We start from the raw sequence: 16837 nt of genomic DNA, 5'->3' as shown, positions 1-16837 counted from the left end.
CTCACGCACACACCCAAACATGCATGCCTAGATCAACCCAGTGTCCCTTGCTAACAACACATAATGTAGCTGTTTTTCTCTGTGATGTCACTCACCTGGTCTCCGGTGAGGTGACAAGCAGCAAGGTTTTGCTCCTCAAATGACGGGGCAGAGCGGACATATTTGAGCCAGCTATTGCCAGTGGCGTCCGGGCCTGTGTCCAGCGCAAACTTGACGTTGCCCATGTCATCCACCACCTGTTGGAGACAGGAAACAGGTTAGATGTTATAAAAGGGACAAAAAAGTAATTTAGAAAAAAAACAACAACTAGCAAAGATATTTATATAAATGACATTTTCTAAGGGGGTTCCTTACAGTTTAACAATGCAGCATTTTTAAGGTGAACATCAGAGTATAAGAAGGTTGTGCCAAAAGTTTGATGTCCGTCAACTTTAAGACACACAGAGGCAACATGTCAGCGGGTGTTAGGGCCACCTAACCCTGTCAATCCCGACAACAAGAAGAGGAAAGAGAGAAAGGAGGAGGGAGTAGACAAACTGTGGCTTCTTTCACTTGTCTAAAGACTTTCTCTGGCACATATTGATCACCCTTTGTAACCCCTACGCCCCCCTGAGACTCCAAGAGAGAGTTTCATGTTACCCGCTTTCACAGAAAATGAAGGCGGATGGAGGTAGAGGTGAAGGAGGAAAGGGAGGAGAAGGAGGAGAAGAGGGACTTATTGTGGAGCAAAAACATAAGGGGGGAAAACCAGAAAGGAGTAACAATGTTCTATGTATGCATATGAAAATAGGACCTTATTCTTCACAAAACTGAAAATTCTGACAAATCTGAATGAGGAAATGAGAAAAGTCCTCAAATTTGCCAAAAGAACAGATATTGGAAATCAATTTAAGAAGCAGCAGAGATTGTACTATATACATTTTAAAAAGCCTTGCCTCCTTTGACTACATTTGTGTGTGTGTGGTGGTGGTGTTGGCAAATCTGGGGGTTGCTGGGCTGAACCCCCTAAGCTCACCCTCGCCACCAAGTTAGGGTTGAAGCTCCGATTTCGGCCCAGCGCTGCATGTGATACTGAGCCTGTGCGAATCCTCTGGGGAGAAGTGGCCTGAGACAGGGCAACTCCTCTAATTACAACTCCCAATCAGCCTGGCCTGAGTTCAGCACTGACCTCTAGCTTGACTTTCTGCACTCCTAATCACAGTCAAATGTCTGCCGAAGGAAATCGAGGTGTGATGGAGAAGAACCAACAAGCCATCTGACGTTTTTAGATGTGCAAAGTTCGTGAACCTCTCTAACTGGCTGCTTTTTTGAAAGCAATGTTCGTGTTTTTTTTTTTTCTTTTCTCCAGCTCGTAAAGTGTGAATGGTCATGTTCTTGTTGTCTGGGTGTACGCGTGCAGAAGGTGTATTTTCATGGGTGGGGGTGCAGGTGCCAAGTTTGGTGAGTAAATATGTAAAGGGTCTGGTTGGAGGTGTGGAAGAACTGCCATGTGCTTGTTTGTACAAATACGGCAACCGTTTTAGGCGAATGCATGTGTGCATGTTTGAGTTAACAGCTTGATGTAACAGAAATGTTGTTCTACTTTTGAGCCAAGGTGTGAGTTTACCCTCTTCGCTAAATGTGCCTGCCTTAGAATGCCTGTTAGTGCCTTGGCTAAAAATAATCAAAACCTTGTCCTATGTTTAAAAAGCATGTTCCACAAGCCCAAAATAAAAAAACTGTAGCTTCTGTTTATGTAAATATATTTGCTGATTGTGAGAGTGTGGAAGAAGCTTATGCAAATCAGTTCCTGTAATTCACACTGAGATAGTCAGAAGCAAGTAATGTGACACTGTTCACTGGAAAAGCTTATTAATAAAAACAATCTCATCCATTCCCCACACACTCATCTCACATCCACAGCTACCGCCTCTTCTGCTTCCAGTTTACAACTTAAACACTCAGCTTGATCGAGTCCAGGCCTTTATTTTATGTGTGAAAACAGTCACTGAAAACTAACCAGGCATACCCCCTCCTACACACCTTCTACTCCACCCAATATCTTTTCAGCAGGCGGTGGAGTCAGAGTGCACTTGTCACGGTGTTGCCAGGGAGCTGCGACAGATATCATACATGTTTTATGAACACATGGAGAAAAGCTAAAGATCCAGGTGGAGTCAAGATGGGATTATTTCTTTTTTAGGGGGAATAGGTGTGGGAATGGAGACAGGGAACTGCACAGGCTCACACACATGTAAGAATACTACCATGCCTACATACTGGGTACGGTAGTTTACACTCACGTTTTGGTCCCCCACCATCTCCTACACACACACACCCAAGGGTCTGATCATGGGCTTAATGAGCAGCAGACCTGTGTGTGTCGTGCGTTCTTGAATGTGCTTGTGTGTGTGCGTGTTGTCAGAGAGGCCTGCTAACACCCTGTCTCCGGGTGGAAGCCTGATTTATAAGGCTTCAAATGAGGTGCAACAGAGAAGGAGAGCCAGAACAAGCCTGCGGCTGATTGTTTGTTTATTTACCTTTCTTTTTCATTCTTTCCCACTCCCTACGTCACGGGGGGGGAGGAGGACACGGGTGGAAATCATCAGCTCCACGTGTGAAAGGGTTTCAGCAAAACAAAAGCAAACCAGGCTCCTCAAAGTTCAGACTCAGCGGCCAGAAACAGAAATTGTGACGCTAAAGACGTCAAAAATGTTTTATGATGGTACTTTCACACTACCATCATGGCTCACACCCTATCATTCATAGTTTTGGTGATTATTCCTCTCAATAATACCAAAATTGTCTTCACTACGTTAACTGCTGCGCCCTTGGAGTGTAGCAAAATTACTAAAAGGAAGTTTGGGGAAAAAAAAAGAAATACCACTCTCAGGTTTTTTCTGTCTTCAAAAAAATGAAGACAGACAATAAATCTAATACCCAAAGATCCATCACAGTTTAGAGATCGATTTCCTTGTTTAACTTTCAACTTTCAACTTGTGTAATGAGAGATTATTGCTGACGTCTCAGGGTTTGATACATGGTTTAGATAAACTGTTTGCTTGTTTACAACTTGACTGATCATTGGCCTGGTTGTGTTTGCAGCCTTGTCACACTTCGCTGTAGTCATTTTGCTGGCTTTCTATGTTATTATAACTGATACAAATGATAGCAAAATATCTGAGTAAAAAATCAAAGTCAAAATAAGCAAAGTATATGATCCTTTCAGAAAACAGTTACCCGTATTATGTTCACTTCACAATTACTTATATAGAAAGAAAACACATTTTAAAGATTTCCATTTCAGAGCTTGACCTACAGTTTTATTTGATTAAACAGCACCAGAAAATGACTCGCATGACAGCACACACACACACATGTACCAACACATGCACACAGACACAATAAGACTTCAGTGAAAGAGAAGCAGCTCTGAGTGGACAGGATGCAGAGCAAACTCCACAGGAAGCTCTGATAAGAGCACGACACTTATATCGCTCCTCACAACACAAAGGGGAACCTTTGACAGCTAGGAACCTTTAATGGATGTCTCGGCATGCCCTCTCCTCAGCCAGTTATATCTGACGGATGTGTGTGGTGCGCAGTCCTGAATTAGTAGAGGAAAGTTGCTTGTACGGATAGACGTTGGTGACAAGGTACATATTATTTTCTGTTTGACGGAGGGCAGAAAATGGAAATGGCAGCTCTGAGCGCAGTGGTGATTGTGATTTTGATGTGAGATGGAGATAGAAGCAGACTTACAGCATGTGAGACATAACTGCTAGATTATTGTGTGTCTTGAAGGGAATATATTTATCAAGTGTGATCTTAGTGCTTTGTTGCACTCTCTCGGGTTTCAATGTGTGAACACACCCTAGTTTGCATGTATTTGTGTATGTGCTGTGTGTGATAGAGAGCAAACTAGCTGTTTTCATAATGTTTTTTTTAAAACCCTATGTTACATCTTTATTCTGACTTAAATGTTTTCCATGTCAGGAAACAGACAAAGGTTTCATGTTTCAGAGGACTGAGAGATCAGTGATCAGTGGTAACAGCAACACGCAGTGGCAATCCATCTATGTGAAAGTCTACAAAAGTCTTTTCTGGATTCCGCTTCTCAAACCTGAATTACATAAAGACACATAGAGAAGTAAACTCCTTTTTTGACAAAAGTTAGCTCTAAATTGAAGGTTGTTCTGCCTGTGGAAAACAGGAAAGCAGCACTTTGAACATGGAGAGGGTGACTCTCCCCTGGTTCACCTACTCATATCCTGGGGAAGTGGCTGACAAATGAAAAGTGTTTCAAAGAGAAAGAGCAAAGAGCAGGAGACAGATTGCCTTTCGATATGGATCCTGCTTTTAATCTATCTAGATGAAGAATATGTGAAAATGTAGAGAAAGACAAGCAGTGAGAGAGACAAGGAGTAAAAAGAGAGGGATGCAGGATTTAATGCACTTCTCCTTGCAGCAGCTAGGGGGCAGCCTGGAATGAAATCTCTCCATGTAGAAGAACAGAAGTGGAAATGAAACTTCCCTCCGCTCTCTGCAGCTGTACACACATGCATATACAAAAACAAAAATATAAAAATGGTAGACATGGTAAGAATTACACACACACGTACACCCTTTACCCTGACGAGAGTGCCAGTCATGGAAACACAGCAGTGACAGTGACAGATTGAGTGGCTGTGAGGAGGGCTGCAGAGCTGGTTGTTAGAGGTGTTGCAAATTAAGGCGCAAGACGACTAACAAGAAATAAAGAAGTGTGTGTGAGAGTGTGTATCCTTTCTAGAGAAGGGTCTGTTTCCAGTTGGGAGGCCCCTTAACATGCACACACACACACACACACACACACGGACTAATAAAGCGCCTGACAGAGTACAGATCCCCACAGCCTTCGATGTCTTTGTGCACATTCACATGTATGTATGTGTGTGTGACTGCGTGTGATGGATGGGGTCCTGCAGAGATGACCCTACCCTGCCACATCACTCAACAGTCTAAATGAGTGTGTGTCCGTCCACATTTGTGTGTGTGTATGTGTGGAGGTGAGAGGTGGACAGGCACACAAGGGGTCCTGTCAATAGAGCAGGAAGGAAAAAGACGGAGAATAAAAGACAGAAAGAAATAGAAAGAAAGAGCGATTATTCATATTTTATTAACCTCAGTGGATTCTGGGTACAGGTGATGTGTTGTTACTAAAGAGACACACAAACAGATGAAAGTATCTGATTTCTTTGTGCAAGTTAGTAAACCTGGGAGGAAGGTGTTGAGTTTTTGTTTTTACAGTTTTAAAAAAGGTGATATTCAATCACAAGCTTTGAGATTATTTCTGAACAGTAAACTCAAAATCTTACTGAGCCTTATTTGAACCAATAGAAAATGCTACACACTTGTTTTGCTATGTCAAAAAAGCAACATTATTATGGGAAAAACCACACACCAGAACAGATGTAGGAGAGTTGATATATTCCTCGATTACGATTTCAGTTAATTCAAGATCATATTTATAGTGAAACCACAATCCAGGGAAATTTGCTATTTTCAGCACTGCTCTGATGGTGAAGTTGACAGCATTTGTCAAGCATGACTCATTCATTTTTTTATCCAAATCTTTCCCAGCCAGTCCCAAGATTTAAGCAGATACAATCCCTAGCAGAATGAGTTTGTGTTAATGCTGCACATCCTCGTATGAGAGTCCTTATCTTGGTACTGGTATTTGCAAACTACAGCATAAAAAAAGTAACTGTCAAATGTAGCAGCCAATAATCTGTTTGTCCAGCTAAATTCAAATTATATTCAAATATTATTCTAATGTGTTCCCCTAACAGCTGGAATGTGAGAAGATGTTTGAACTTCAACTGTCTTAGCCCATAAAATCGTGTTGATAATGTGGTTTTTATTCATGCTCATGTTTAGGAACTTAAATCAAACCACTGGAATTATTAAATCACAGATTTAGCTGCTGTCACTAACACATGCGTTGGTTAAAATGAAAGATTTTTTAAATATTCTGAAATATAAAAATATGTTAAGCTCAGATAAAGAGAATCAGTAGCAGAACCAAAGTGTTTCATCAGGAGGAGCCATACTGTGAGTATGGATTGGGCCTTTAAGGTTAGAGTGTATTTATGTGTGTGTGTGTGTGTGTGTGTGTGTGTGTGTGTGTGGATTTACAGCCTGTTTCCTCTTTAGCTGTCATTAGGCTGCCAGACATGGCTACACAGGTGTACTATTACCAGCATCAGTAATTGGCCTTAGACACACTCACACATACACACCTACACCTACACGCACACACACACACACACACACACATATATACACACACTTCCTTTTATAAGAGCCCTTATTAAGAGCCCTTGTGTTGAATATCACATATTTGCCGTTCGTCTCTATCAGAAGTACAAGTGAATACCACTGTAAAAGTGTGTTTGTCTGTAACTTGTGTGAGTGTTAGTTGTATGACTGGTAATATGTATGCAAGGTGTTGGAATTTGTGTTCACGGTGTGTAAGTGTATGTGTGTGTGAAGGTGAGTGAAGGCGTGTTAAATGTGACCCATTTTATCTGGGCCGGGCAGCCATCGACATAATTAAAAACCAGGCAGGCAGGCCAGGGAGGGCCTGGGGCCTTGTAAAAGCCATCTGGGTTGTAGTGTGTGTGTGTGTGCGTGTGTGTGAATGTGTGTGTTTCTACATGCATTGTGAGTGTCAGAATGTGGCCCGGCTCACTAATGACCCATCTTGCTTCTCTTAAATCAGCATCTCAACAGTCAGCGTCACACAAGCTATCATTTGTGGTGAGTGTGCATGTGCCACACTGAACACAGCATGTGAAAAGTTCCAGTTTCTATCTCCCACACTTAAAATCATTGTAAAGTCAAATCTCATTTAGTTTGAGTTTGACTCATGTAACCTTTCCCTTTCCCCATGCTGGTTGGGAATATGAGACTACATAGGGTGATTAATAATGATTTTATTTCAAACTTGTTCTGTTTTGTAGATATTATACACATAAGGGCAGGGCAGTATGACAGATTAAATATTAAAAATGCACTTATGATCATTGTTTAGCTGTATGTGATAATAATAATAGTCCTAATATAATAGCATTTTGTTTAGCTCCTGTTTAATGTCATAATTAAACATGATGCCATGTACTTGCTGATATATAATAATACAAACTAATATGGATTATTGCATTAAAATGTTTCAATACATTTTGACTTATTCTGTAAAGTTATCATTAATTTTGCATGATCAGACCGTCAGTAGCTACATAAGTTTTCCACTCTCTGCTACTCTTTTTCTAACAGCAGGATGCCAGACATCAATTCTGCCTTTAAAACCTACTAATAACCGTTTTTCAAATCTAGGCTGCTAATATGTCTAAATGAAACAGGACAGGAGCTTTTCATGTGTGCAGCCAGTGATTACATATCTGCATCGCTGTGTTATTTTTAGCATCACGCCACCATGTCCACCTCCGCACCCCTGCAGCTCATCTGAATGAGCAGGTTGCCATGTGCTGGGTTGCCAGGTTAGGGTAACTTTAAACAGGAAGTGTGCGCGCTTTAAAAGAAGAGAGGCAGTGAGTTTTCAGGCTGGACCTCGTTAATGAAATGGCTTTGTGTTATTTACAGCCCCTTGTTAAAAGGCTGGATGAGTGTGTGTGTAAGACCGTCTGCTTGTGCACGCGCTAATGCTTGTGTGTGCCATCTTATATGTGTTGTGTGTACGCGCAGGTGTATGTGCGCGACTTTTTGCCGGTGTACATGTGTGGTTTTATGTATGTGTGATGTGTTCAGTGTACACGTGTATATATGTGTGTGTGCACAGAGGTTACCATCATGCCATGTCTGTTTTACTGTTGGACAGCCTTTTACAGGCCGGGCTTTATGATATGTATTTAGGGCAATTAGTGAGCAGATATATTGGCTCATTATAGTGAAGCAGGTGCAGTGTAAATGGGGAAATATATGAACAGTACATCAGGGTCACACACTCTGTCTTTGGTGTTTGAAGGCTGACAGCTAGACTTATGTGTGTGACAAACAAGAGCACACACACTGAACTCAGTGAGAGCCAGACTGAGGAAACATTTTCTCAAAGAAATCATAAGGTCAAACATTTATCACATTTTAAAATGAGCTGAAATAATTGTTAACAGGCTCAAGAGGAGAACAAGGGAAGTAAACTGGTTGAATATTAACAGAGCAAAGCAGATTTAGTAAAGTATGTGTTATTGGCTGGAAGGAATGCACAGTAAGCAAAGTGTTTGTTTATTGGTTACAGAGAATAATGTTTGATGGTGCACACACACAGACAAATATGAATCTACAAACACAAATATTCATACTGAATTACACGTATGCACAGCCACTATGTGTATGTTTTTTTTTTTGTATGAACAAATTATTTTCCCACATTTTCTGATGTCATTTGTCATGTTTTTTTTTTTTTTTAAAGAGACAATCCCAGTGAAGACTACTTATTTACGCGTCTCCATGGGAGGGGAAATTCTCAAATTTCTCAACAACAGGAATTCTTAAATTTTATACAGTGCTTTCTATTTTTTTCTAGAGCAAAATTACATGTGCATGTGTGTTCTTTCATATCACTGCAGCAGCCAAGTTTTGTGTTTTATACTGTTTGCATTCTCTAGAAAACTAAACAACAAAACTTGGCAAACCATTCTGGAAATATATAAAAGATCAAAAATCCTCTTTAGTCACCATATTTCTGCCCTCCTCAAAATGAGCATATAATGCATATCAGCAAACACAGCTTACTCTTTTATAAGCTCTCAAGTGGGGATATAAAATAAAATTCCCTGAGCTCGAACAAAGCAACTAAATCAATCAAGCCTAATGCATCCATGCCAAGAATAATGGGAAATAATAACGCAAGGAAGCTTGCATTCAACACTAACACAAGTTGACCTCCACTCTATCGACTGACATCGGAAGTGAAACACAAAATAGGACAATTCCTGGAACTGTGCAAACACAAATAGGGAAGTGGTGTTCGCTAGAAATTTATAGAGCACATAACACTATCAATTATTTATTAACACCCTAATAAAGGAATACTTCCTTCAACAACATTTACTTTTGTGATACAATGGAGCATGATGGAGGGAGAGCGAGAAACAGAGAATGAAAGACTGAGGGCCGCAGTGACAAAAACTATTCATTTACAATCAGATATCTAGTGATCTAAACCAGACAACAGGGGTTTCCAATATGAACGGAAGGAGAATTTTCTCTCTGCATGTCAGCTCCTACTCAGTTATCAAATCAACACTGGCCTCAGCATTTATCCCATCTACTACCTCATTCCTTGAATCTCGGAGAAGGAGACTGACACAAAACAGAAGATGCCTCTTTAAGTTTCATTTTTTGGTGGAATCTCATTTGGTTGCGACATTGTAGAAAGTTGCAGCGTCCTTGTGTGTTACGAGATCAGTACAGAGTCGAGACAAGATGAAATGTAAACTCTTTTTGTCTTGTAGTCTTTCTCACAACATTATCATCACGCACACTCCACCTGGGTTCATGCAGGAGGTTTGAATTTGAGAGTTAGCTCAAATCGCCAAAAAATGCCCCCCCCCCACCAAAAAAAGAAGCGTTTTTCAGCAGCTGGCCAGGACAGCATGTGGCAGAACCCCTGTGTAGCTGCAGGCCTGGGACTTATTGGAACCATCTGAGCAGAACTCTTCGTTTACTGTAACAACCAGACTCCACTTTCTCCTCTCACCACCTCCTCTCTCCTCCTCACCTGTAGTGACTAGCCAGACTTTTACACTTCAGTCCAATAAAAAATAAAAGATTCACTTCAGATTCAAACATTTACAGATGTGAAAAAAGACTTTTATTAGCTCATTACAAACAAGAGCCTCATTGTTTTAGTGACACTGTGTTGTAAAGACTTATTTCCAGATGAAGAAGACTTTTTGAAGAATTAAATATGATATTATGTTATTAATGTAAAGTCACATAATTAACAAAAATAATGTTTTTTTTTTCCATACAAAACACATCACCGAATTAAGTTTAAGTTCATTAGTTGTAAATTAAGTTCATTAGTTGTAAATAAAATAAAGTAAACACATCAAACTAGAGCCTTCTGGTCTTTTGAGAAATTAAAATGTGACAGTAAAGTTCTTGGCTGCTTTACTGATCACTTCGTCTGGGCCTATTTGTTTCCATTGCAGTAAAACAACAAAATCTGCTGCTGTAAAAATAGAAATATACTTTACATACAATGAAAACCCAACATTTTTGTAAATCCAGAGAAAATAAACACTGTTGCACATCAATATTATTGCCCGAACAAGGTAACTGCGGCCAGTTTCCATCCCTTACACTTTAAAAGTATCGAAAAAGTCCACCTCCCCTCTCCTTTTTTAATTATTTTTTTTTACAAAAGAAGACAGTAAAGAGAAAAAAACAACACGTTCTAACTCTTGACTACTCTGTGTGGAGAGGTGCTCTGCCCAAAAGGATTAGCTGTAGCCATAGAGGAATTTGTGATGCTATGAGACGTGTTGCTCTCCTTGAACAGGATTAGTAGAATATCTGGCTATTCTCATTTCTACCAAAGGATAATTTAATCTGTGTGTTCTCATCTGCGCACTGTGTGTGGCTGCTGAACATGGGTCTGCCTATCAGAGTGTACTAGCCTGTACGTCTGTCTACACACATATCGGCTCAGCTCAGCCCGGCCCTCCCCTCTTCTGCCCCACCAGGGGCTGAGACTAGCCAGGACAGGAGGGCCAATAAAGCTTACTCTCTGAGTGTTGGGCCTGCTGGCGAGAAGCAGAGGAAAAGACCTATTTCACTGTTGTGTAAACCATTGTTTCATTTCCACACTTCTCTCTCCCTCTCTCTGCTCTGATATTTCACAGGGTTTTTGGCCCCCGTTCAAGTGTGAACACAATACAGCTATTGACATCATGGCTCGCACCTCCTGGCCTGAGCTGGGCCCGGCGATAGCTTTAGCACTTGCAGCTACCACCTCATGAGATTTTTTTTTTTTTTTTAGAGCGCTATAAGTACATTTAGCTTTTTTTTTTTTTTTCCAGTCCTCAAATTTTGGTTTGACTCAGGATGCGGTACAGACAGACTCACCATAACTCCCTTCCCCATCCCCCTCATCATCTTTAGCTTTGTTCTGGAGGGCCCCAATGTGCAGGTAATGGATCCTGCTTGACCACCTCCACCCAGAGGCCCATATATCCAACTTTTAATTAAGAACGCTCATCCCCTCTCCTGAGACAGAGAGGCAAACGGTAGAAGAGGCTGGGGGTAACAGTGTGTGAGTATATTGTGTGTGTGCGAGCTGCAGAAGAGCCTGCAGCCATCTGGTTTGTGTTAGACACAATATTAAGAGTGTGTCAGTGGCCGAGGCCTGGCTGATGGCTATCAATCTGCCCTTTAATGTATGACGGGATATATGGAGGGATGGATGGATATGGGCCCCCCTCAGAGAAGCTAATGGCCAAACGGGTGCATTAAGGTGATTGAGGTCCACAGTGGAGATGGGGCCCAAAGTGGAGCTGTATGAGGAGGCTTGGGGGCCTTCCTATCTCCTATGGCCTTGACGCTATTTTAACTGCGGGATAGCTGTTAAGGGGATGGATGAGTGGAAGAAAAAAATAGCGGAGGAGTAGAGATGGATGAGTGCAATGCTAAATCAACAAGAAATCTCAGGAAAATGTACAGTGCTGAAACACTTTTTTTAACATTTATTTTTCATTTTATTTATTTATTTATTTATTTTTTTTACAATTATTCATAAAAACAACAGATAGATCAATAATTTATATAATTATTAGTATCTTAACAGCGCTAAGCAAAGCACAGCATGCTTTGTTTAATTTGTGAGGAAAATAAAATGGTAGGAGGGGGAGAGGAGGAACAGGGAGATAGAGAGAAGTGAGATAAATGAGGAGGAGGAGCAGCTGTTGACACAAGCCCTCTCCTCTCCGTCAGATAAGAGATAACTGGGCTGCCAGTGTTTAGACACACCATTAGTAGTGTCATTAATCACACACACACACACACACACACACACACACACACACACACACACACACACACACACACACAGTGAGGATTGCTGGGGGGTGACAACATATTGCTCTATTACTGCTCCAAGCATGTCAAACTACATCCTTTTCTTTACAGCTCATCACACACACACACACTAGAGGCCCCTAATACTACTGTGGAACACAGGCAGCAGTCCGTCATCAAACTGAGCTGAAGAGCAGATTGATGCACATAAAAGTTTTTTTTCTTTCTTACAGCTCTTACTTGTAATTGCATGCAGTATATGTATATGTAGGGGAGTTTATGTGTATATGAATATTAACATGTATTGAATTATTATATAATTATATATATATATATATTATTATATATATATATATATATATAATATCTATATATATATATTATTCATTATATATTGTCATATTAATTTCAGTAATAAATGGCATCAGAGCTACTGCATGCAGTTGGAGCTCGATATACAGAGTTGGGGCTGGTTATACAGAGGGGTCATGAAGGACATAGAAAGGGCGCATATCCAACTTAAACTCCCACCTGGAAACTTCTCATTAAAGCTCAAACGGCCCACGGCATCCAGGTCGCCATTAAAGTCACACTAGCAAATAACAATGACTTTCAAACTATCCTTTGACTAATAATGCTGTCAGTACAAGTTACTTGTGGCTTTGCAAAGACTAAAAAAACTTTTTTTCTGGAGTGGTCCTGGACTCCCCATGGTCACATTAAAAGCTAAAGCATAATTTGGCCATTCACTAACAACTCTTGGAGAATGCTTCCCTCAAGGAACACAATCAGGCATAATTGGCCAATCAACATTAGGAACAAACACAACAATATACCTCACACAGTGAGGCTGTTGGATGCAGTCATGTGGACAAGACTTCAAACTCAAAAATAAACACTGTTTTACTGCTATACTCTTGATAATTTACATAGCTCTGTGTGAAGGCTGGCTGATTGAAAACATGATAAATGTGATGTATTTCACTCTTAAAGCAGAGAGATGTACAGGTATGTAGAGTGAAGGAATCATAGAAAGAAGTAATAACTTCCTCACTTAACCCCTAATGTACAGTCTATACATCATATTATTTCTGACCATAGAAATGATGGTAACATTTAGGTGTATATAACTATACTACTATAACGCATGTTTATCTATGAAATTACAAACCCTGAATTTTAAGTGATCCTTAAATGTGATTCCTTACAGATATGTTCTGAGTTTTGGGGGTGACGTGACGCTTTTGATCACACATAACACCACTGAATTTTTGCTTGAATGATCTTGCCATTCATTAGGAGATGATGTCCACTCAGCCTCAACAGGTTGTAAAAAAGCGATAAATAATATATAAAAAAGTTTTAATATTTATTTGAGGTATCAGTCAAGAAGTCGAAATGTTCATGATTGTCTTTTTTTTCTTGAGTTCCTGCATTGTACATTTGGAGATGCAGGGCTTTCAACCAACAACGGGGATATGAATAAAACCGATGCCAGTAAAAAGCTGATCTATGATGCTGTTCGAGTATGATCAATAACACTGAGGACACTAAAGGTGCAGCGTGTCATCGCTCAGCACTTAGACATCATTATCTATTATTGACAAACTATCGATCAGCTCAGCCAAGAGGAGTCAATACAAGCAGACCTAATTTGATAGACTCTGTAAAGTCGATAGACAGTATCTTAATTTGATGACATGAAAGAAGCAGGTAAACTCATCCTGAATGTATAAAAAATAACTCTTGTTTTGGTAGCGTACCTTGAAGGCATCATGGACATGCATTTTCATGCATTTTGTAATCACAATAAAAGAAATAAAATGAAATGAATTTATTTAAACAACTTCTGTATGAGTTTGTATGTATGTAAACGTGTGTGTGTGTGTCTGTACAGTATACAGTATCTCTCTTAATGTGGGCTTGAGCTTGTTAGTTGTACTAATTACTCCAAACAGCACAATGGATCTTTTTAGCCTGAGGGGCGTATCCACTATGACCTCCCCGTGTGCTGGAGCTCAGTGGTCCTGGGGGGTATTTAGGAGGTAAACATGTTGACTGCACCTCTACCCCACCGTACCACCATCCATTTACTTCCTCACACGTCCAATTAATGAGCCACTAGCTAATTTGGGGTCGGTGCATATATGTAAATGAAAGGCAAACAAAAGGAATGGGTGATGGATGACAAGAAAGGGAGCTTGGGAAGGGTCCATGAGGGACACTTAGCACTGCAACACTAATTAAAAAGCCATAGCACTGAGAGCACTGAGGTAACTCATTAGCCGCAACCTGCTTCTGAGCCACACAGAGCACTGATGCTAATGCTACCTAGCTGTGAAAGAAGGAAAGCCACATAGAGAAAGAGAGGAAAAAAACCCAGCAAGGGAATGATGGACATGGGCATTGTGCTAGACTGAGGTGTCCATGTGGGCATATAAGCCCAGCCAAATTAGCTTGGTTGCATTAGCCCTCCTGTGCCATTACCCATTAGTTTAGTGCAGGGGGTAGAAAGCTGAAGAAAGGTTACCATAAGCATGGCAATTAGGGCTATAATAGGATAAACAACAACCTAGCCGATGGAGGGAGTGAAGCAGAACACAGTGTTGGGAATGATTACAGAGGCCAAGTGTGTGGAGGTGGGTGACTTTAGCTATATTGATCTGTGGCACTGCGGTGGAGGGAGCTCAAAGAGGCACCCACTGAGCCTGCAAGGCTTCTCTAGTCAGTGGAGACAGTGCCAACAGTGTCCACATAAAAATAAAGGCACAAACTGATGTGCACAGGCTCTTTATTCTCTCACACCACACCGATACACACTGTACATGTATGTGATTTGTGTGCGTACAGTATGCAACACAGACTATGTGAGTAACCCCTCTCCATCAGTGTCTATGCCTGCCGTGTGTGTGTGTGTGTGTGTGTTTCTCCTCTGGAGATTTATTTCATCTCAGTATGAATCGTCACGGTCTTTCCCCTGCTGCTCTTTATAAAACGCAGCCATCTCCTAACATTTACTTCATCTCTTAACAACAAAACCTGCAGAAAACATTTTCATAGAGGAGGACCAGGAGGAGAAAAAAAAACAGGAGGGAGAAACAAGTGCTGTGGGATCAATGGTGCAAAAAATTGTTTTTATCGAATGCTGCGTAGCTCACATTTCCTGCAGACACAGATAAGAGAATGGGAGCGAGCAGACCCTTCTGTGTATTTGTGTACGTGGTTGGTTAGGTGAGAGAAGGGGGGAGGGGGGGGGCAAGAAAATAAATGAGATTATTGATGTTACATGTCAAATATAATTGCTGAAATCTGAGAAAAGAGGAGAAGAGGGTAGTCTGATGGGCTCGCTGATCCGTGGAATGCTTCATTTGGGAGAAAGGCCAACAAGTCACAGAATTTGGATTGTGACCTCGGGTGTGTGCATACGTGTTGTGATGTGTGTGATTCTGTGGGGGAATGAGATCGCTTAGCCTAAAAAAAACACACACACCCACACACACACACACACACAAACAGAGTTGTCAACTTTTCAACTTTACGGACACACATGGACACACACATCTCTTGCCTGCATGTCATAATTCCAAAACAAGGTGTCAGAGTCACAGTCTGTCAGATGTAATATAATCTGATGTTTGCCTGTACATGTACTCTTGATTTTTCACCTCTCAGGTCAGACCTTTTGGAAACACCCTCCCTTTAAGATTCTTTGTGGCCTTGAAGCATGCTTTATTTCCCCTGTGGATCAGGCTTAAATCAGAGAAGAGCTGAATGGTAACTTGGGTATGCCTACACAGTACTAGATCTGCATATGTGATGAAAAATCGTTTCAAAGCTTTAAAGATGAAGATAGAAAAATAGATGGATGAATGGATATATGTGTGTTTTGTATTTAAAGTCCTGATGCAGTAAGAGAGAGATGTTCAGAAATTGTGCAGAGTTAGAGATCATCTGCAAATGGACATCCTGTCTGTGTGTGTGTGTGTGTGCGTGTGTGTGTTTGTGCGTGTGTGTTTGTGCGTGTGTGTCCACCTCTCACAAAGACACATTCAGAGGCCCTATGGCTCTAGAGAGGTTTGGGCTTCATGATGGAGTCAGAAATCTCATCTCATTCACAAAGCAAACATTCCAACTTTGCACAGCTTTTCAACACTTTCCACTAATTCTGCTCATTTTCAGCGTACATCGTCTTCAAGTAAACAGCTGCTCTCGCCTGGAGGAAAATCTCAAATCCTAACTTATCCCTCTTAAAAGGTAACATTTTCCAGCTCTGTGGCCAAGGTGGCCCTCCAGCTCGATCATTATTTAAATGTCAAATGTCAGCATCAACTTCAGGACAATTTGTTCCTTTTAACAGAGAGATGTGTTTGTGGCAACGGAGGAAAGTCATAAAGAGACATGTCAAAAATGTGCCTGATGGCTTAACAAAGTAGTTTAAAGGCCTGAGCTGTCTGCATACACAGAGGAAATATGAGGGTTCATTATGAGATAAATGTACTACAAATGGCATAATACAGTGTTCCTGCTGCATTGTAGAGCCAATTTTGAAAGAGTAACAAAATATAACACAATCATATTTTTTTTAAAGCAAAAAAAGAACAAAAAAAATTAAAAAGTTTATATAGTTTTATGTCCCTTTTAAAAAATTTTTTTAGAACCCCCAAATACTGTTCAATTCAATTTACATAATTACAAGCAACAAATGTAGAGAAAGATGGAAAGAAAATACAAATCAGTGCCCCAAAGTACCATAATTAAACAATTTTTACACAAATTT

General features: G+C 40.6%; 1 protein-coding gene across 8 annotated transcripts in view; it reads right to left on the bottom strand.

The window, feature by feature from the left end:
* prdm16 (PR domain containing 16) overlaps positions 1 to 16837 on the bottom strand; it is a 247692-nt gene that overhangs the window by 25907 nt on the left and 204948 nt on the right. For all 8 annotated transcript variants that reach the window (XM_027288338.1, XM_019256721.2, XM_019256715.2 and 5 more), the window contains one exon: positions 96 to 236. In XM_027288338.1, coding sequence (XP_027144139.1) covers positions 96 to 236 — 141 coding nt within the window. The remainder of the gene's footprint in view (positions 1 to 95; positions 237 to 16837) is intronic.

This window comes from Larimichthys crocea, chromosome XV (assembly GCF_000972845.2).
Source record: "Larimichthys crocea isolate SSNF chromosome XV, L_crocea_2.0, whole genome shotgun sequence".
Lineage (NCBI taxonomy): Eukaryota > Metazoa > Chordata > Actinopteri > Sciaenidae > Larimichthys > Larimichthys crocea.
Note: the sequence above shows the minus strand (reverse complement) of the source record. Positions and strands in the feature narration are given on the sequence as shown.